This window comes from Hibiscus syriacus, unplaced genomic scaffold (assembly GCF_006381635.1).
Source record: "Hibiscus syriacus cultivar Baekdansim isolate YM2019G1 unplaced genomic scaffold, ASM638163v2 tig00111644_pilon, whole genome shotgun sequence".
Classification (NCBI taxonomy): domain Eukaryota; kingdom Viridiplantae; phylum Streptophyta; class Magnoliopsida; order Malvales; family Malvaceae; genus Hibiscus; species Hibiscus syriacus.
Window position 1 is genome coordinate 730,484 of NW_024063144.1, and position 21,850 is coordinate 752,333.

General features: G+C 30.6%; 1 protein-coding gene and 1 long non-coding RNA gene across 2 annotated transcripts; one reads left to right on the top strand and one right to left on the bottom strand.

The window, feature by feature from the left end:
• Positions 1-807: 807 nt before the first annotated feature.
• Positions 808-20,624, bottom strand: LOC120166787. The gene is made up of 4 exons (XR_005519967.1): positions 20,498-20,624; positions 8,391-8,396; positions 6,967-6,971; positions 808-819 (listed from the first exon to the last, which is right to left on the bottom strand). It is a non-coding gene; the product is annotated as an uncharacterized LOC120166787 (long non-coding RNA).
• Positions 15,709-21,621, top strand: LOC120166786 (cyclic nucleotide-gated ion channel 2-like). The gene is made up of 8 exons (XM_039175986.1): positions 15,709-15,828; positions 15,925-16,582; positions 19,456-19,671; positions 19,802-20,118; positions 20,236-20,347; positions 20,531-20,767; positions 20,864-20,950; positions 21,039-21,621. The coding sequence occupies exons 1-8, from the start codon at positions 15,797-15,799 to the stop codon at positions 21,525-21,527; spliced, it is 2,148 nt and encodes a 715-aa protein (XP_039031917.1). The 5' UTR covers positions 15,709-15,796; the 3' UTR covers positions 21,528-21,621.
• The last annotated feature ends 229 nt before the right edge of the window (positions 21,622-21,850 follow it).

The window sequence follows — 21,850 nt, forward strand, 5'->3', positions numbered from 1 at the left end:
AGGCATCAATCTTATACTCAATGCATCGATCACAATATTAATTTTACATGGATGGTAGTTAATCACGTGTAGTCTTTCTATAACTCAATTCATCTCCGTAACCTCAAGTTCCTAAGGTAGAAGACACTTGAGGCTCTTATAATATGTATAGATATAACTTTTCTAACTATACATGTAATATCCTTGTATCCGACCTATTAATCGACTATTTCATATTGTGTATTAATTTTTTTTTGGAAACTTCATATTGCGTATTAATTTTTTTCCTAATTGTACATGTAATGTCCTCGTATCCTACCTATTAATTGACTATTTCATATTGTGTCACTCAAGGCAGTGTTCTCCAATCACAAGTCTACATTTCAACTATTAATCTTGTTTAAATGACTTAATATGTTATCCCATTAGATCAAATAATAAATAATTATTATTTGATGTGAATGCTCATTTGAATAAGTGTGTTCGGAATAATTACCTATATTTAATGGTTGTTATTAAAAGCTCAGTGATAAAATTAAATGTTAAAATTTAGGGTTGATGGAAGTGTATACCCATTAATTAATATATGAAACTTCCTTCGATTTTTTTTGTTGTTGAGAATTTTCATTTAAGCATTGGTAACGTAAAACTACATTCCATGAACATCGATTTAGAGATGTTCTTTGTGTTAGGTTAGGTCTAATGGTGGTCTAGAAAATCTGGAGATCTTCATTTAAATCATTCGATTCAAACTCACAAATTCAAATAGTTTATTTCAATATTTTAAAAATATATATTTTTATTTAACAATTAAATAAAATATTATATTATTAATGAAATCTGAATGCAATTGATATCATTATTATTGAAATATTTTAGAGATTTTATGTTTGAGAGGGCTTAAACATACAATAATATTTTATTAGTATCAAGTGGGTCATTTAAAGGGAATTGAGAAGAAACTTACTAGTTTTTTTTGTTTATTAGGGCATCTGAGTTTTTTATTTAACCCATTAGGGCACCCGGTTTTTTATTTTGGAGAATACGTCAAATGCTACAATGGAGCTGGAATTCGTCACCTCGAGGTCACGAGTTCCAATAAAATATAATTTTTTATTAAATTTTATCACATCGAGGTAAAAATTTTGAATAAAATTTTTTTTATTAAAATTCATCACCTCGAAGTGACGAATTTCATGCACTATAGAAAATGTCGTAGATCCCAAAATAAAAGTGTTTGTGTCCTATTTTACATTTTTTTTTTCCTGGCGGCCTATTGTGCTAAAAACCCGAAACTAAATAAAATGAAATATTGTCAGTGTCTAGAGGACTTATTTGGCCCTAAATAGTCCATTTATGGACTAAAACAGCCAAATTTTTATTTTTATGAAATTATCACATAATTTTATACAAATTAATCATAAAAAGTTTTAATGAAATTTTAATTCATTAATAAAAGAAAATATTCAATTAAAACTTTGAAAATAGATTATGTTTTTATCATTGGTTTCTACAAGATAAAAGTTACACATTAGCAAAGCTGGTTTCTGTACAAGTAGCCCATATGTTTCTATATTCTTAGCCCATCAATTCATAATTAATCTCACCAGTTTCCTTCAAAGCCCATCCTCCCACATATTTGACATAGGTCGAGTAAAATAAAATAAAATGATGTTTTATATATATAAGATTGATATTTGGTAAATTTATGATAAAGTTTATTCATTTTAAAATAATAAATAAAATAACTCATCAAGTGATCCCAATGGTAAAAGAGAATGCTATTTTCTCTGAAGGTCTTGGATTCGAGTAGTTGTGTCTGCAGGGTGTGTATATGTTATCAATTGGTTAGTAAAATTTTAAACAATACTACTTTGTAATCATCCCATATTATTCAATGAATAATAATAGGTTGGTTTTTACTCCTATTTTAGAATTAGAAAATTTTATTGGAGAGTTGTTCTTATTATGGGTCTAGGCGATATATGATGCATGTTGTTCTGTGTGGTACTCTTTTTCTCCACTTAGATTTAGGAAGATTTTTAATAAGTCCTACATCAAGGTTTTTGCTATTAATAACATATTATGTTGTAAAGTACAACAATTTTACATATTTGAATTAATTTGAATCATTAAACTAAATTTAAGTATCAATTTGAACTACAAACTAAAATTAGATACCGATTTGATCCTAAAAACCAAATTTAGGTACTTGATTGGACCAAAGAAGGTTAGATACTAAATTAAATCTTAAAAATCAATTTTTTTTAATTAAACTAATATGATTATAAAGTAATATTTTTTCTAATTACTCTCAATTATTTGACATTGAGCGCTCAATCATCTAGCTGCAGTCGCTGGTACTCGAACCCGTGACCTCAAGGAACAACAACGATTCTTTTAATTACTTTGAAACCAGATTGTGATACTAGAATACATATTTACCCTTTATCCTTTTAGTATGATAATCTCGTCAGCTACAAGTGTATTTAGGAAACCTAGTCGTAAACAACGCTAATTAACCATAATACCATTTAAATTAAACTTAACCGATAGTTGATATTAACACTAAATTTCGGTTTAAAATGATTCTTTCCCATCTTTATCTCCAATTTCCACGTTCACCATCAAGCCCAGACAACACTGATAGCAACCCTAAATGTTGTTCTTTACCATCATTCCTGATAACTTTCGAAACCCCAAGTAAAGTTTTCCTTTATTCCATTGCTATCAACCACTCCGTACAATTCAATCAACGTCGCCGAGAAAATAATTATTCTCGATCTTTTTATATCATCATGGAACGTAATTTCGTAATCGGCTTCATCTTCATCATCATGATTCAAGGTGAAAGAAAGTTTCGAATTCGTCATATATCAATCTCTCTTACGAATTCGAATAAGTTGAGATCATATCTGTAAACAAAATCCGGGTTAAAAAATCAGATCATAATTGACATTAATGGAGAAAAGCAAAATCTCACCCAACACATTGTCGGCCTCAATTATAGGGGGGGGGGGGTGGGGGCAGCAAATATATTTGTTATCTTTGAACGAGCCGTGATGTTCTATTCGTCTTTGATTACGACTTGTGCAGATTATATAGTACACTGCCGTAATGGTGATCTTTTAAGTGGTTGCAATCACTTGTAAAATGTAAATCACAGTTCTTTTCTAAATTCTATGTTTGAAAGCGGAAGATTCCTTCAAAGCTTAAAACAACCGTACATGTCCTTCTCGTTTGTTTCCACATACTCGGTTCATTGAAATTGCTATTTAATAATATAACTATTATCTCCTAATATTTTAGTCTTATAAAATCCTAATCACTTTTCTCTCAAAAATCTTGAAGCTATTTATTTTTGTTTCATTCTTTGTTGGTACACGACGGTATCAGTTTTTGTGTTGATTGTTGCCGTTGATATTTTTACTTTTTCTTTTAACTTTTTATATCACATCTTCAATTTTCCTTTTTTTTTTTTAGTTTCAATAATTATGCTTTTATGGTATGATTTTCTCTACCTTTATAATACGTTTTTTGTCGTTTGGTAATTGTGGTTTATCTTTTTTTCTCGGGGTTGGAATTGATATCGCTACCATTGATTAAAATGACGATTATTTGTCATCATGCTAATCTTTTCTGTTTTGGATCATTGGATTGGATTTAGATACGCGATTTGCGTTCACAAATAGTTTTTTTTTCTCATTTCGGTCGATTTTGATTTATGATTTGTCTCATTTCTTGGTTCGTTTGCTGATGTGATCAGATCTGTTTATATTTATATTTTGTTCGAGCTTTTTAGTTAGGATTTTAACATTTTTCTTGTATGGTTATTGTGTGATCTTAAGTAGCTGGGTTTTGTGTTAATAGTCATAGGAAATGACTTAGTTATGTGGTTAGTTTACGTTTATGATCATAAAACATTTATTGTAACTTTGGATATTTCATCTTTCTAATAAAACTAGCCCCTTCTGTCAAACAACTATTATCTCTTTTCACTTCTAAACATGATGTCTTCCTGCATTAGCTCCCGTGTTTGTCTTCTTCAACTTTCCAGACTCCATGTAGAAGACGCCGAGTCTTCTATAACTCCTTATAATGACATCAATTACTCTATACGTGTTTTATTATGTACAGTAAAATTATTCTATGAGAAAATAAATTGAAGTGTTTTCCCCCTAAAAGCATTATTGCAGTGATTGTGTCCACTGTATTTATTAGTTAAAAATATTGTTTTTATGGGTAAATTACAAATTTGATAATTGAAATTTATTCTCTCCTATTTCATTCATTTAACTTTAAATCTTTTCAATTTTCTCATTAAACTTAGTACATTGGGTTTTTTTATCACTCAAACAGCGTTAAAATGAGCAATTATATAGATGCAAAACGACGTCTTTGTTTTGAAAATTTTTATTTGTTCAAAACTACGCCATTTTTAATGTCGTAAACTATTTAATTGTGGAGTAACCAAAATAGGGGGAGAGAGTAAAGTCCAGGGACCAAAAAACCCAATGTATTAAGTTCAGTGAAGAAATTGAAAACTTTTAGAGTTTATTGAGCAAAATAGGAGAGAGAGTAAAGTTCAATGATGAAATTTGTATTTTACCCAATTTTTATTACATAGAAGTAACATGTCGAGGGTTCTAATTGGTCAAAACCTTCCTGCATGAAGGGGTTTAACCGACCAATAGCCAAGCTCTAAAGTAAATTGAATGACTTTATATTAATATATATTCATTCCAATAATGTTACATGAATAAATTATTTTATTCGTAATTTGATAACAACACGTTTTGTGTAAGAAATATTTGATATTTTTAGTATTATGATTTATGAAAAAATATATATTGATGGTATGCTGAGTGATAGAGTTAGGAAATTGGCTTTTGGGCACGTAAATTATGACCCATTGGCCTTTGCATGTTATGGAAGGTCGATAATAAATTGGAAGATTAGTGGAATTGGCAAATGAGTTGGGGACCAATCTAATTAAGTCTTGCACATTCTTTCATATTTGAACATTTCTTTCAATTTCTTCATACTTGCAATGTGTTACTCATGGTGTGTTTATGATCGAATCGTAGCTAATTTTTTTTAATATAAATAAGATTAGGTTCAAGTTCATTTGATAATATGTAATTATTGTTTGAAGTAGGAATGGGCATGGGTCGAGTTGGATCGGGTTTTTGGTCCACCTGACTCGACCCGAGATCTAGGAATCCTCCACCCGTGACTCGACCCCACTCAACCAAAACAAGATTTCACCTGACCCGATATATAATTTAAAAACCCGATCTGATCCGAAATAATAATAAAATATTATTTTTATTCAATAAAAATAGTGACTTAATTGAAAAAAATAATATATAGAGGGTTATTATTGTAATTATTTTTAAATATATAAGGTAAAATTATAATTTTGTTGGGTCGGGTATTTTTCACTCTAAACCCGAACCCGACCTGACCCGAGCATCATATTTAAAAAAACGTCGCGAAATCAATTTTTTTTAAAAAATAACCCGACCCAATCAGGTCGGGTCGGAACCCATCGGGTTCGGGTCCCATGCCCATCCCTAGTTTGAAGGCTTAATAGAAAAATGCTCAAATCATTTTTATTAGTTAGGTATCTAAACTACTTTTTTCAGTCAATCAAAGTGTCTGGCCGTTATAAATTTTACCATTTTAAGTGCATCGATCGTAACGACCGTTAAAATTTTCTTTAAATGACACACCTCACGTTTATATAATTTCAAGAATTTTATTTTTCCTCAAAAAATTAAAAATATTATTATATTTTAAAAAACCTTTAATTTTTTTGAAGTTACAAAAAATCCTAAAAATCATCCCCAAATCTCTAACCTAGTCCTACTAGATCCCTTTTCGGCTATGACCACTGATGTCGTTGTTGCCCTTGTGATCTCCTTTGTCAGACATAGTATCCTGTGTCGTCATGGTCGTTGTTGGAGTTATCAGGTCGTCTCAATGTCACACTTTTGAGATTTTTGTTCTTCGAGTTTAATTCGTTGTTTGGGGTTCATCAGGTGGTTGTGTCATCGGTAAAGGTTCGGCCGAGCGAAGGTTCAATAGATATAACGGTGGAAAATGGAAGCTGCCGGGGAATTGGAATTATGTTTTTCAAATTTTTAGGAATTTATTTTAAGATTTTTCAAATTTTTTTAAATTTTTATAAAACTTATAATTATAAATTTTCATTTTAAAAAATTCAAAATTATTTAAACATGACATGTGTCACTGAATGAAATTTTTAATAGTCGTTACAATTGAGGCACCTAAAATAATAATATTCGTAATGTTAAATGTTTATATTGATCGAAAAAAGTTTAAACAACTAAATGAGAAAAAATGTATAATTAAAATTTTTGTATTAAGCCCTTGTTTGAAAAGAATAAAAATGTTTTTGTATCTATATATTATAATTTAAAGAGCACCCTTCTATAATAGATATATTTGATCATAGTAATGACTTACACCTTACAAGAATGGCATGATGCTATAATACAAGTATTAATTATTTATATTTGATATATTATTAATATAATTACAATAAAAAATTAAATAATTTAAGAAATATGATTGAATGGAATAAATTTCAATTCGAAATTGAAAATTCTAGATGAGAATAACTTATTTTTTTCAAAACCAATGCTTATCTAAATTCCTACAAATAATTGAATCCGACAACTGCTTTATTTATGAAGTGGGCTCTTTTTATTGTTGTCCTGTCGCTTTCGATTTTCCCGTACTCAAAATATAGTTCATATTTTTTTTAAAAAAAATGAGCTAATAATTGAATTCACACACACACACACATATATATATATATATATAGCGTAAACTATACATTTAGCACCTAAGCTATATGGTCAGTTTCAGTAATTAAATTTTATTTTTTCAAAATTATACAACGTTTAGTTTTTGTTTTATTTTAGTATTTCATTATTAAAAACTTAACACTTTTAGTACCGAAACTATTATTTTTGGTTAGTTTTAGTACCTAAACTTTCAAAAAAAATCCAAATTTAGCGTTAAATTTTGAACAGGGGTATTAAAATAAAAACTAAACTTTAGGTATGATTTTGAAAAAAATGATAGTTTAGGTATTAAAATGGATCAAAACTTATAGTTTAGATACTAAACATGTAATTTACCCATATAATGCGCGCGTGTGAAAGAATCATTATTATTAACCTATATATTTATGAATCGTCAAAATTTTTATTATAGGTATTTATTTTTTGGGTAACAAGGAGGTATGATTTATTGAACTCAGTTTGACATTTGCAACTTAGGGGTGGATGCAGAGAGTGTGTGCATCCACAATTGATTATGGTGATCGATTAATCTCTCTATCACATGTATTTTCACTAAAAGATAAATAAATGATTAAAATATTTTTCATTATCATAATTTGACATTTAATCTTTAACCTAATAATTAAGGGATGAGGTGCATAAAATTTGACCCATATCCGATTTTTCGAACTTATTTATCTAATCCGAAATTTAATATAAACCCGATTAAGATGATTCAAAATTTATCCGAAACTCGAAATAACTTGAATCGAACTGAAACCGGCCCGGATTTTAGTTGAAGCGAAAGTAATTTGAACTGAAATTAATTTGAATCAAAAGCAACCCGAACTGAAAGTAACCTGAACAGAAAGTAACCCAAACTGAAAGCAACCCGAAATTTATTTACCCATATCTGATCTGAACCGAATGTCTACCCAATTTTAACTCAACAATTGAGTCTAAGTGAATGAATAATTTATTTATTATTATTATTATTATTATTATTATTATTATTACTATTATTATTATTATTATTATTATACATTTTTAGCATTGATAAATAGTAAAATGGTTCATCATAAATTTTCCTTTTGTTAAAAGACCATCTTTATATTTGATGAAATAACTTCTAGTTCTGAATTTGGATAGTGACAATATATACTCACATTCTTGATTTTAAAGATTTATAAATTCGATTGATTAAAACTTAAACCTCTAGCTTGGAATTTTAGATGTGACAATATATATTCACATAAAATTCTTTAATCATAAGTAATAAAGAGCAACACCAAAAGTTATGACACAAAGAGCGACAACGGTGGACTCAAAAATCTAAAGGTTGACCCGAAATGAAACTGACCTGAATTGACCAAAAAAATCTAATGGTTGATCCGAACAAAAACCAACCGATCTAATATTGACTCGATCAGAAGCCAAAAAATATGATTTTGACCCGACTCGAAGCCAACTAATTTGATATTAACCCGATTGAAAATCCAACCGATCTGGTTTTGACCCGACCCAATACTCAACTCAAATCCGAATTTAAACTGAAGTAGTCTATAGCCAAAATAACCCTATCCAAAATGACCCGACCCAAACCTGATGTTATTCCCACCTCCATGCATAACCATTACATCCCATCTCATGTTTACCATAAAAAATTAATAAAGTTAGTTTATTTTATTTTAAAAATATTTTTGAGATAAAAATAATAAACATATAAAATTTTAGGTGAAAATTGTTTTTAAACTGGGATTGAAAAATATTTTTTAAAAGAGAAAAAAATTATATTTTGATTCTTTAAAAATATTTTTAATAAAATATATATATATATATATATATATATATCATCAATTTTAATATTTTTTAAAGATAATAATTAAAATAAACATCTTATCGAGTTAATATTATTTTTTAACAATAAACCAAAACATTTAAATTTAAAATTATATAATTTAAAATTACTATTCAAAAATAATTTTTTTATCCTAATATGTATTATTATTATTATAATGATAGAGAATATAACCCAAATTTAATTTTGGACCACATCTCATTTTTATTTAGTTTGTGTTTGCATAATAAGGGAAGATAATCACTCCTCTTGGACCTACTTTTATCATCAGAGTCAAATGTAGATGATGATATTTGTCTCGATCGTTGCTCGATATCACCACTCATTGAGCAAAAGTAATATACTATTTAGTAATTTGAACTCTTTTTTCTTTATTCAAGTACCAGACTGTGATCAAATAGGGCCTCGACCCCTATCAGTTTCATAAATCTTTCGAATATAGCATACACGTAGTTTAATAATATTTAAAATAATTTTTTTAATATTTTTAATTTTAAATAATTTATTAATTTTAATCTTTTTATTAAGATTAAATAAATCCTTGAACTTTATAAAAAATCAATAAACACTCAAATTTTCTAAAAAAAAAGTTTAATTAAACCTTTTATCATGTCAACATATACTTAATTTATCATGTCAACATATGTAAACCATCATTTTAAACATATATAAAATATCATTCAGTATCGTTAATTGTCACATCAACACTACAACATTGTGAGGGTTAGCCACTGGTTTAAGACCAAATGGTCTCATTATTGTGCTTCGGTTTTTGGTTTTTGGTTTTGCACTTTGTCCGTCTGCCATCGCAATTCGAGGTTGGTTCCTTTCTGGTTGTGTTACTAGGGGTCATATCACTTTCTTTGTCTAGGTATTTATATGTGGTTTTTTCCCACCATGATTAAATCTCAAACAATTTAATTTTCTTTCTTTTTTGAAGAAATTGAAGACAACTTGAATTGAGATTGATGAAGCAACCAATCACAATATTGAAATTGTCGAGGAAAAAACATAAAATGAATAATTAAAGCAAAAAGAAGATTTGTCTTTTTAGTGATGATTAATAGAAGCCAAATAACCAATAATATGCCCACAAGAAAATATTTCTTTACAAATGCTTCTCTCCAATAATTCAGCGCATGGGGTCCCAAATATTCCAAAACTCCTTTTTCGTTTTCATTTTCATTTTATTACCAATTATGAGAAAAAAAATGTTTGAATAATTTTTTAGCATATAATGTTAAGAAAATGGAACATAAGTCCTAATATTCTAGTTGATCAAAAAGTGAAAATAAGCATTCTTTGAATCGACTCGATTTATGGTTTTATTTATTTTTTATTCAATATATATGTTTACATGGATCTTTCTGATGAATCCCTCCAAGAAGATTTGCAGGAGGAGGTTTACATATATATGTTTGCATGGATCTTTCTGATGAAGGCTTGTTATAAGCAAAGTAAATTTCATTACTCACTATTCACACAGGAGGGAAGTAAGATGGCTGTCATGCTAATATATGCTTATCATCTTATGATTACTGGTAATGATAAAAGGATAATCGAAGAATTAAAAGAAATTGCCTCATAATTAGGGTGAGTCTCCCAACAGAGATTTTCTGCATACACAAAGACTCGAACTTGAGACATTGCTTAAGCGATATCAAGTTGCTTACCACTTGAACCAACCCCTGTTGATACAAAAAATATTATTAGTTTTGATATTTTATTTATTTAAATTTGTCTTATAATAAATTCAAAAATGAATGTGTTTTGGATACTTATTATCTTTTATTTTTGTTGTTCGGATCAAATGGTTTTAATATTTTTTGAATTTAATATTTTAAAGGTGGATACATATGAGTTAATAATATAAAATTTTTGTACTAGATAGACACAAAAAAAATTTAATGTAGACATACTTGATAAAATAGATAATTAACGAAAAAAAATTTAAATTTTAGAATAAAAACGTATCTACTCTAAATTAAGGATGAATTCACCATGGTCTCATTGAAAAAAAATATAATTACCTACATTGAATCAATTTTATCCGTTCCTAAGGATAAAATTACAAATTACAAATTATTCATTGATAGGGGTTGATTCAAGTGATAAGCAGCTTGTATCGCTTAAACAAGGTCTCATTTTCGGGTCCTTGTGTTAATTATAATATAAGATAATTTAAGTATTAAGAGAACTAATAAGTTTTATTACTAATTATTTATTAATATAAATATAATTGAGTTACTATTATAAGTTATAAATATATAATTTTATACTTTATATTATGATTTAAACATGTTTTTAAATGAAAACAGTGTCACTAAAATAAGTGACATTAAACTAAAGTGGACACTTAGAAAATATTTGAGTATTTGAGACGCGTGTGTGAACAATACACAATTTTAAATAAGTTATAATTTAGACATACAATGCAATATTAAATAAATAAATAGATTCCTTCAAAAAAAAAGAACTCTAAAATATTAAACAATATAATAATTTAAATTATGATTGAAACTATTATTAAATAAAAAAATACATACTAATAGAAAATCAAAATAAAATAAAAATAATATTAAATTGTAATTCATGAAACTTTTAAATAAAAAAATCACATAAAAAATGATCTAAATTAAAAACATGCATCAAGAGTCCAAAAGTACTTGTAGTCATGATACCCTTTGCTAGAGAAAGAGCCAAGAGTATTACTACTATAATAATACAAGAAAACATAATTAGAGAAAGGGTTTTTATTTGGTTTTTTATTTTATCTGAATACATGGTTGTTGTTTTCCCAATGCATGGTTCCTCTGTTCGTTTGTTCAAGACGAATCGTTGATTATCGCATAAAGGTGTCAGATGAGATTGCTGTTAAGGGGAAATTGCTTTTTCCGTTGACTATTTTGGTTCTTCTTCGAGTTTCTCTCCTCCATGTTTGATGCTCGAAGTCGTTTGTGCGTTCAGTTTTTGTACGTCATTGCTTTACTTGTTAATGGTTTTGTTTATAGGATATCTCTAAGCGATCATTGTTATATGTTATTTTTTGGCAAGACGTTTGTTGATACAATTTCGATAAATGAAATATCATGTTTATGTTCAGAAAAAAATATAATCTAAATTAAAGTAGAAATAGGTAGTTTAAATTTTAAAAAAAATGATAACTATATATATTAATATAAATGAAATGAAATGAAAAAAAAATAGATTATTTTTTCAAGTCTTAATTTGATTTCATTTGCAAGATTCCTCATACGTCTAATGGTTGTACTTGGCAGGGGACCCAATAAGAGACGCAAAATTGGTAAAAAGTTTAGGACCATTGGCTTAGAAATATGATACACTTACTAATTCAACTACAATTGTCTCATCACCATCATTTAATAATTGTTGGTAGGCCACAAACCAGTTATTGATTTTGAGCTCAAATTGTTATAAAAACAAATACTATTTGCTAAAATAGTTTTATTTTTATTTTAATTATAGAAATTAATAGATATTGTTTTTAAATTTATGTAAACAATAATTCAAATCTCGAGTCACGTATAAATTTGATTTGGGCATATATTATATGCTCAATTTTATACGTTTCTATTGTTTCGAACTTTTATTTGAGGATTTCATTGACATAATGACATATACATTTTCTTGTTTACATTACACTTGCTAATCCGTTTTCTTATCAAATTATAAAAGGCTTATGCAGATTCTTGTTCCCACAACATTCTATTATAATTGCTTCCTACATTTATTAGTTTCTTAGAGTTTCTCTAAGATTTATACGTTGTAATTATGTAATGGGTCAATTACAATTTTCATCACTAAACTTTACCCTCTCTCCTATTCTGCTCACTGAACTTTAAAAGTTTTCAATTTCTTCACTGAACTTAATCCATTTTAAAACGATATCACGTTAAAACGATATCATGTAATGGGTCAAATACTTAACGGCTTTAAAACGATGTCGTTTTTAAAAAAAACAATATTTTGAACAAAATGATATCATTTTGCATCTATATAAAAATCCATTTATAACGCTGTTAGTGAGAAAACAATTGAGTGACAAAAAAACTCATTGTATTAAGTTTAATGAGGAAATTGAAAAGATTTAAAATACAGTGAGTGGAATAGGAGGGAGAATTCAGTTTAGTACCGAATTTGTAATTTACCCTAACAAGGTTTATATATAAATATATATATTTGGAGTTTATGAGTGAGAACACGGACGGAGCCACCTTATGAATGTGTCATAGGAGGGGCAGCTGCCCCTAGCATTGACGGGCTAACTACATTTTAGGTCATTGAACATTTTAAAACTATTACAATTAAGTCTTTACTCCCCTAATTTCTTGGTATAATTATTTTTGGGATAACGTCAGTTTTAAAATTAATATAATTAAATCTTGACTCAAAATTTATATGATTTAATTATTTTTAAGACATTTAAATTTTAAAATTAGTAGAATTAAACCCTCCTCTTATTTTTTATGATTTGATTACTTTTTAATATCCTATTTATTTTAAAATTAAACAACTTATCCCAATAATTTACATCATGGTTACGATAATCTTTTTAGTTGTGTCGCGTTTATCACAATTATGACAATAGCTGATGCTATTAAGGAATAATGATTATGACAATATCCTATTTAATTGCGCAATACGATTTTAGATTATATATTTACTGCTATATAATGGCCACTATTTTGAAAGCGAACCACTATTTAAATTTCTGTTTGCCCCCTCATAATTTAATCCTGGCTTTGCCCCTGTGTGACTAATGATAAATAGCAAAATAGAAAGGAATTTTTCTCTCTCTCTCTTTCGTGTGATACAAATCTCTTTATTATTGATCATCTTTTTAAGAATACCATCTCTTTTTTCCTTTTATAAATTCATTAGTAACGATTTTTTGTCCATATCAAAAAGGAAAGAATAATCAAAGTCCGTCTCAACCACATTTCTCTCACCAACATAAACATTTAAATGTATCTAAACACATTTAAATTTATATCCTCTTTAATGTTACAATAACAACTATATCAACAGACCTAATACTGTATCGATATAATAACTTCGGAACGAATAATGCAATCCCCATGTATTGTCTTTTCCACTTCCAGCTTGTTACAACCGGTATTCATTTGGTGAACCTCGAAGAACAGTGTTCGTCCTCACATGTGCAGTTTAGACCCCGGCTTTTAGTTGGGACCATATTTCTCCAGCTGTGCTTCCATTTAAGTAAGCAGAGATCCAGTAAAAATACACGAGCAATTACCACGTTCATTCGCTTTAGGGTAGTCTGATTGATTAACGTTTCGATTAAGTATTAGTAATTTATGTTAGTACGTGCTACTAAATCTATTAATGAGCAAGAAAAACATTCTCTGCCATGGAATATATAGAAGAGGTAAAAAGTAAAAAACTGGCATGCAAAAAGGTTTAAATTGTTTTAAGGAGAGAAATGGTTTAGTATTATTGGGGGGATGGTGCAGTGTCCATTAATGAGGTTTTAATTGCACGAAAAAAAGGGTGTGGTCATGGTTCATCGGAGTCACGTTACGTGTGGACCCAATGGCTCTAGACTGTAACGGCTGTGAACCCTAACCCCACCACATCTCACACTGTGATCACTCATCACATCTACTCCTTTGATGTTCCGTGCTAGGTTTTGGCTTCTTCTCCTCCTACTTGACAAACCCATGAACTCTACTTTTGGGATAGAATTTATTGAAAGATATTATAATTAAAATGATTATTATTCTTCTACGATATCATGAATTTGAGCAGCTATATTTACGGTGTATATGCACGTTGTCAATTATTATGAAAAATTATAAACATATACTACTTTGTAATCATCTCAGATTATTCGAAAAAATTAAAACAAATAATGAATGGTAGATAATTATTTACGATGATTGATCCTAATAGGTATGGATGAATAGTTGTTGAACTCCTGGTCCCAAAAGGAGAAGCTTTTTGAACGGAGAAAGTTATCTTTTAGATGAGAAGAACAATTTTTTGTTTATAACCCTTGTTTTCATTGTTCTTGAAATCACATGATAACTAGTGATAGATGAATTACAAGGATGTATGAAGGCGAGATTTGATGTGAACAATTGTTTATAACAATTGCATAGTATAAACATAACAATTGTTGTCATATTCTTTACCGGTCAGATAAGTGATAAGAAGATTAAAAAACATATGTTGGACCAGAATTATTTTCAAAGATATATAGTGTTAGAAACTTGTGAAATTGGAAGCATATGATGTCCGAATGGAAGGGGCCAGGATTCCAACTTAAGGATTCCAATTTAAGGAGGGCAAAGTATAATTAACCATAGAAAATGAGGGGATAAAATAAAAATAAACTGAAATTTGGAGCCTTAATTTCATATTTTCTCATAAACTTTTTTAATAATAAAAAATTTGGGGAAGGTTGCTCCTTCCCTGGGTATCAGAGGATGTTGAAGGTATATAATGTTAGAGCCATATAATGTCGTAGGCATTTGATCTTAAAATAATATTTATGAAGATCTTTGATGACGGAAACTTGTTGTATAAATATTACCTTTGAAGACACGTAATATTTTCTTACCTCCCTCACATCTATTCTATTTTAGAGTAAACTATACAAATGGTTATTGAAGCATACATTAAATTTTTATTTTTAGCTTCAAAGTTCTAAAAGTAATCAAACAATAACTAATGTCATAGTTTTGTAACATACTGATCATTTGACTGTTAACAGCTGTTACACCATTAGTAGAAGATTAGTGTGACGTGTTTAAGTGATTGAGTTGGCACTGTTTGGGCACATTGACACCGTTTGACCATCCATTTTGACTCCCACATATATTGTTAATGGTAGGCTACAAAAACAATAACGTTGGTGACCATTTCATTATTTTTCAAACTTAAATGCTGGGAACAGAAATTTACTCATAATTGATTGACTATTGACGTAGTTTAACCTTTATTTTATAGTAGGGGTTGATGATTAATTCTCTCATTAATACCTCCAAAACATATAATTCCATCGTTTCCCCAGTCTTAAACAAGCCCGCACTTTCTTTCTTTGATCGATAATTTTCCTTCTCCAATTCCTTTTCTCTCCCATGGTTCCACTTCTCTCACCATGCCTTCTCCGTCCAACTTCTCCCTCTCAAGGTTGCACCCTCTTCTATTATATTTCCTTTCAAACCAATGAATAAAAAATGGTTTCATTCTATTATAACTCCGTTTTTTTAAATATTGTTGTAGCAGGTGGTTTGGACTTTGTCAGCAACGGAACACAATCCCAGAGAATTCTAACGGCGGCGGCGGCGGTGACATCAACGAAGAAAACCCAATTTCCTACACTATAGAATGCTACGCTTGCACTCAAGTCGGTGTTCCAGTTTTCCACTCCACCAGCTGCGACCAAGCTCACCCTCCCGAATGGGAAGCCTCCGCCGGCTCCTCACTCGTTCCCATTCAGGCTCGTACTAGGGCGGGTCAGAAGAAGGCTCAACAAGCCGCCGCCGCGGCCAATACCCGGCGACGTTACGGCCCGTTTGGACGGGTTCTTGATCCGAGAACGAAGCGGGTGCAAAACTGGAACCGGTTTTTTCTGTTGGCTCGTGGAATGGCCTTAGCTGTTGATCCTTTGTTCTTTTATGCTTTGTCGATAGGCAGAGGCGGCTCGCCGTGTCTGTACATGGATGGCGGATTGGCCGCCATAGTAACCGTACTTCGCACGTTCGTGGACGCGGTGCATTTGTTCCATCTATGGCTTCAGTTCAGGCTGGCGTACGTGTCGAGGGAGTCGCTCGTCGTGGGTTGCGGTAAACTCGTGTGGGACGCACGTGCCATCTCCTCTCATTACCTTCGTTCCCTCAAAGGTTTCTGGTTTGATGCCTTCGTCATCCTGCCAGTTCCTCAGGTCACCTTTCTAGTACCCTTTTTGTTTTAATCAATGTTTTTAAAACCAGATCGGACCTCGAACAAGTGAAGGTACTGGTTCAACTTGGTTCAATCTGATTTTATATAAAATAATATTTTTTTTAAAATTTTATATAATATTCAAAATAATATTAAAATATATATAACACTTTTTTTAAGTTTACAATATTAAAAAATATAAAAATATCACAAGTCATAACATATATAAGTTAAAAAACATAAAATCAAGTGAAACAAAATGATTCAAATCAACTACAACATAATATTTAGATAAAACATATTAAATAATAAATATAATTATATAACTATAATAAAAATAAAATAAAATAAATTTGGGGCTGAAAAAAATCATAACAAACGATGTCGTTTGGTTTAAGTTTTTTTAAAAAACAATCTCATATGGATAAGAAATATAGAATAGCATCCCAAAAGTCTAAAGAGAAAATATGAGAACAAAACAATCTCACATGCTTAAGAAACATAGAAGAACATCCCAACTTACTTCTATAAATACTAGAGGTAATTTGACATTCAAAATCATGGAGCCTTTTGGTGAGCACATAGCGAATTTCAGGCTTTAATCGAGTTTCTAAAATTTTTTTGAGTTCGAGCTCGAGTTCAAGTTTCAATATTATATTTCGAGTTCGAGTTGAACTTGATAATTTTTAGCTCGTGAGTTTTTGAGTTGAGTTGAGCTTACTTTTAAAGTTTTCGAGTTCGAGTCGAGCTCAGAGTACTCGAGTTCGACTCGGCTCGTTTAACAAATGATGTCGTTTGGTTTAATTTTTTTTAAAGAAAAAAAGTAAACCGACGGTTCACATCGGTTTTGCCGGTTCTCAGCCGGTTCTACCGATTCTGTGCTGGACCAGACAGGCCATCGGTTCACAGTTCAATCGGTTCAACCGGTTTTAATAACACTGGTTTTAATTTCTTATATTTATTTTTCTATATACAGACAGGTAAATTTGAATTTAGGGCGCACATTCTTAACAACTTGATTTCAAATGTTTTATAATTTTATTTCATTTACAAAAATTCAAATATAAATAGGTTTTTTTTTTATATTTTTACTTGATTCGATTTCAAGGTTTAATTTGATGGTAAAGTTTTGTTTAGTTTTATTAAGGGTAAATTACGTATTTAGTCACCCAACCATCACTTTAGTGTCGTTCTGGTCATTCAACTATTTTTTCCAAAACCCTACCTAATGTTACGTTTTGGTTCCATTTTGATCACCCGCTATTAAAAAGTAAACATAAATATTGGCGTGATAATTTTTTCAATTATAACGTGACATTACCTTATAGTGACACATCAATATCATCATTAATTTTTTAACTGCGGTTGACCAAAATGAAACTTTAGATATTATTTTGGAAAAAGTATAAGTTGAGTGACCAAAACATAATCAAAGTGATAGGGTAACTAAATACATAGTTTACCCTTTAATTAAAACTTGAACTTTATTTTTAGATTCAATTTAGTACTTAATTTTTTTAATTCAATTAATTATTTGAATTTAATTTCTTAATACAAATTGATACTTAGGATAAATAACTAATATCTTATTTGAAATAATTTAAAGTATGTAGTTTTTCGGTATCATTTGAATTAAAATGTATATTGGACAAAAAAAACTTTATGTACTAAAATGTATATTTACCCAACTCTATATTTTTTTTTTGGTGGGCAGGAAAGAAACATAACTGTCAAACACATGTGCAATATGATCATGCAAAAGATGGTCCAAATTTTGGATTTTTGCACCTTTGATTGAGTTAGGCAAAATTACAACTCTCTCCCCACCATAACGTGCCAAATAATCATAGTTCATCCTAGGTTTAAGTCATATTTTGTGTAATTAAATTAATACTTTTAGAAGAAACAATTATAATTAATATGACTTAATGGTTATTATTTAATTTATTGTGTTAATAGTGGTAAAAATAATTTATAAACAGAGTTTTAATGATATTATACGTCTTATTTAAGTAATTCTAAAGTTTTAATCTTTAAATTTTATAACATATTTTGAACTCATCGAGTTATCCCAATGATTAAAGTGAGTACTATTCTTTCTAAAAGTTCTAGATCCGAATAGTTACGTATACAAAACGTGTCTAAAATTTTAAACATATACTATTAAAAATCCTTAAAACATATAACTTTAGTAATCTTAAATAATACATACACATGACAGTATATAAAACCGCTAAAAAAGTATATTTTTTCCTGATGCATTGGATAACAATCCTAACTTAATTATTTTAATAGAAAAGTAATATTCAATAATGTTATGGTTTGGATTTTAACATATATAGACTAATGTCCAAAATATGAAGAATACAAAGTGGGTGCCACAAACCCCACAAATAGATAACGTGTTTTAGTCCTTTTTGAATCTTACTTTTCACATCCCCCCCCCCCTCTCTCTCTCTCTCTCTCTCTCTCTCTCTCTCTCTCGTATGGAGTTTCCATAATGAACACAAAGCTAGTAGGCCTTTCTTTTCCCTGTTGGACAATGAGATTGTTGACAATTATTTGGGTTGCTTCATAGAAACCGGATGTGTTGTTCATCTTGCATCATTACAAATATTGTTGTTGGATGTTTTGTCTTCCTGTTTGCGTGTCTCTTGTTTTTACATAAAAACCGTCTTTGCCTTTAATTTAAAAATCTAATTCTAACATCGTAAACATCATTTTTGTGAATGATTCCAATGCTTGTACAACTTTAGTAGCATGATTATTTGATGCTACGTGACACCAAGTGACATGTTTTTTTTTCTTAATTTTTTTGTTGATATTTTCGGGTCAAAATGAATAATTTTATCAGTGTGTAATTTCTTTTTGCAGGCTGTATTTTGGTTAGTTGTGCCAAAACTAATAAGGGAAGAGAAGATCAAGCTTATAATGACCATAATGTTGTTAATTTTCTTGTTCCAATTCCTCCCAAAGGTTTACCACAGCATTTGCTTAATGAGAAGGATGCAAAAGGTCACTGGTTACATCTTTGGCACCATTTGGTGGGGCTTTGGCCTTAACCTCATTGCCTACTTCATTGCTTCTCATGTAAGTCTTACCCATGAGCTGTCGCACAACACGTTTTAACGACCGACCTCTCGCATCGTCTTATGCGTGCCTAAGAATTCGGTCGTTCCAACAAACGTTTTGCTCTTATTATTCCTTTTTCTTTGTCCAGGTTGCTGGAGGGTGCTGGTATGTCCTTGCGATACAGCGGGTTGCCTCGTGTCTCAGGCAACAATGCGCGAGAAACGCTCACTGCAACCTTTCGTTGTCGTGCTCGGAGGAGGTGTGCTACCAGTTTTTATTTCCGGCTGAAACGGTAGGAAATTCTTGCGGTGGTAACTCGACCAAAGTTGTAGGGAAACCTTTATGTTTAGACGTTCATGGACCATTCAATTATGGGATTTATCAGTTGGCTCTCCCCGTTGTTTCTAGCAACTCTGCCTCTGTTAAGATCCTTTATCCCATATTTTGGGGATTAATGACTCTCAGGTAAATCACAATTCAAGTTATAATTCAATCTCGGGTCGAACACGAAATTATTATCTTCGTTTCTATTGTTTTAGACGCATATTATATCATATACTCACATTGAGCTTCCATTTGCAGCACCTTTGGGAATGATCTTGAACCAACAAGTCACTGGTTAGAAGTGATGTTCAGTATCTTCATTGTGCTTGCTGGATTGATGCTCTTCACTTTACTGATTGGAAACATCCAGGTGAAACTTTTGATTTGTTCGGATTCGGATATTTTTGTATATCAATCCCTTTTTTTTCAAATCGAAATTAAACTGTTATCACCCTAGTGAGCACTAAGTTATTTTTTACAGATTGTTGAACATTGTGCAACTTTCCATAGCCAGTTTAACTGACAATTGGATCCTGCATTTATATTTATCAAGGTTTTCTTGCATGCTGTAATGGCCAAAAAGAGAAAAATGCAGCTAAGATGTCGAGACATGGAATGGTGGATGAAACGCCGGCAGTTACCGTCGCGTTTGAGACAGCGAGTCCGCCACTTCGAACGTCAAAAATGGACAATATCGGGTGGAGAAGACGAAATGGAACTGATCAAAGACTTACCCGAAGGCCTCCGGAGAGACATCAAGCGCTACCTTTGCCTTGACCTTATCAAGAAGGTACCAACATAATTGAAACTTTAATATTGCATTTGTAACTCGGCCCTCGGATAGGTCTTGGCGACATTGATTTGATTCGAATCTCATTCATTGCAGGTTCCTTTGTTCCAAAACTTGGATGACCTTATTCTCGATAACATCTGTGATCGAGTTAAGCCACTCGTATTCTCTAAAGACGAAAAGGTTCGCTTATGAAGTTTAAATTATAACCTTCCTTGTTAAACACGCCATTCAAAATTTGTTAAACTTATAAATTATTCACACGAAACAGATAATCAGAGAAGGAGATCCAGTGCAGAGAATGGTGTTTATTGTTCACGGACGAATAAGACGTAACCAAAGCCTCAGCAAAGGCATGGTCGCCACCAGTTTTATCGAGCCGGGAGGCTTCCTGGGTGATGAGTTGTTGTCATGGTGTCTTCGCAGACCATTTATGGATCGTCTTCCTGCCTCGTCTGCAACATTCGTATGCATAGAGTCGATTGAAGCGTTCGGTCTCGAGGCAAACCATCTCAAATACATCACGGATCACTTCAGGTACAAGTTTGCCAACGAGAGGCTTAAGAGAACAGCCAGATACTATTCATCGAACTGGCGAACGTGGGCAGCCGTGAATATACAACTCGGTTGGCGGCGTTACAGGAGGAGGACTGGAGGTCCGATGGTTTCTGTTGCCGAAAACGGAAACAGCAGTGACCGACGATTGCTACAATATGCTGCCATGTTTATGTCAATAAGACCACATGATCATCTAGAATAAAAGAAAAGCAAATAGCCTTATGCAATTCTTTTGCTCATTATGTAATCCGTGTCATCTAATAAAGCTCTATGTTCACCATGCAAACATTTGAACATTGTTCCTTACAATTTTTAAACATTAACTAAGTTTTAGGATAAGTCTAGTATAATAGTAACTTTTATTTTATTTTATTTTATTGGATTAAATATGGGTATCCGAATTGATTTAATACTAAATAGCTAATTTGAACTGAAAAGGTTAAGATACTAATTACCCGATTATACCAAAAAAAATAGTAAGTAAAAAATTAAATCATAGTCAAATTATATATATATATTGTGATT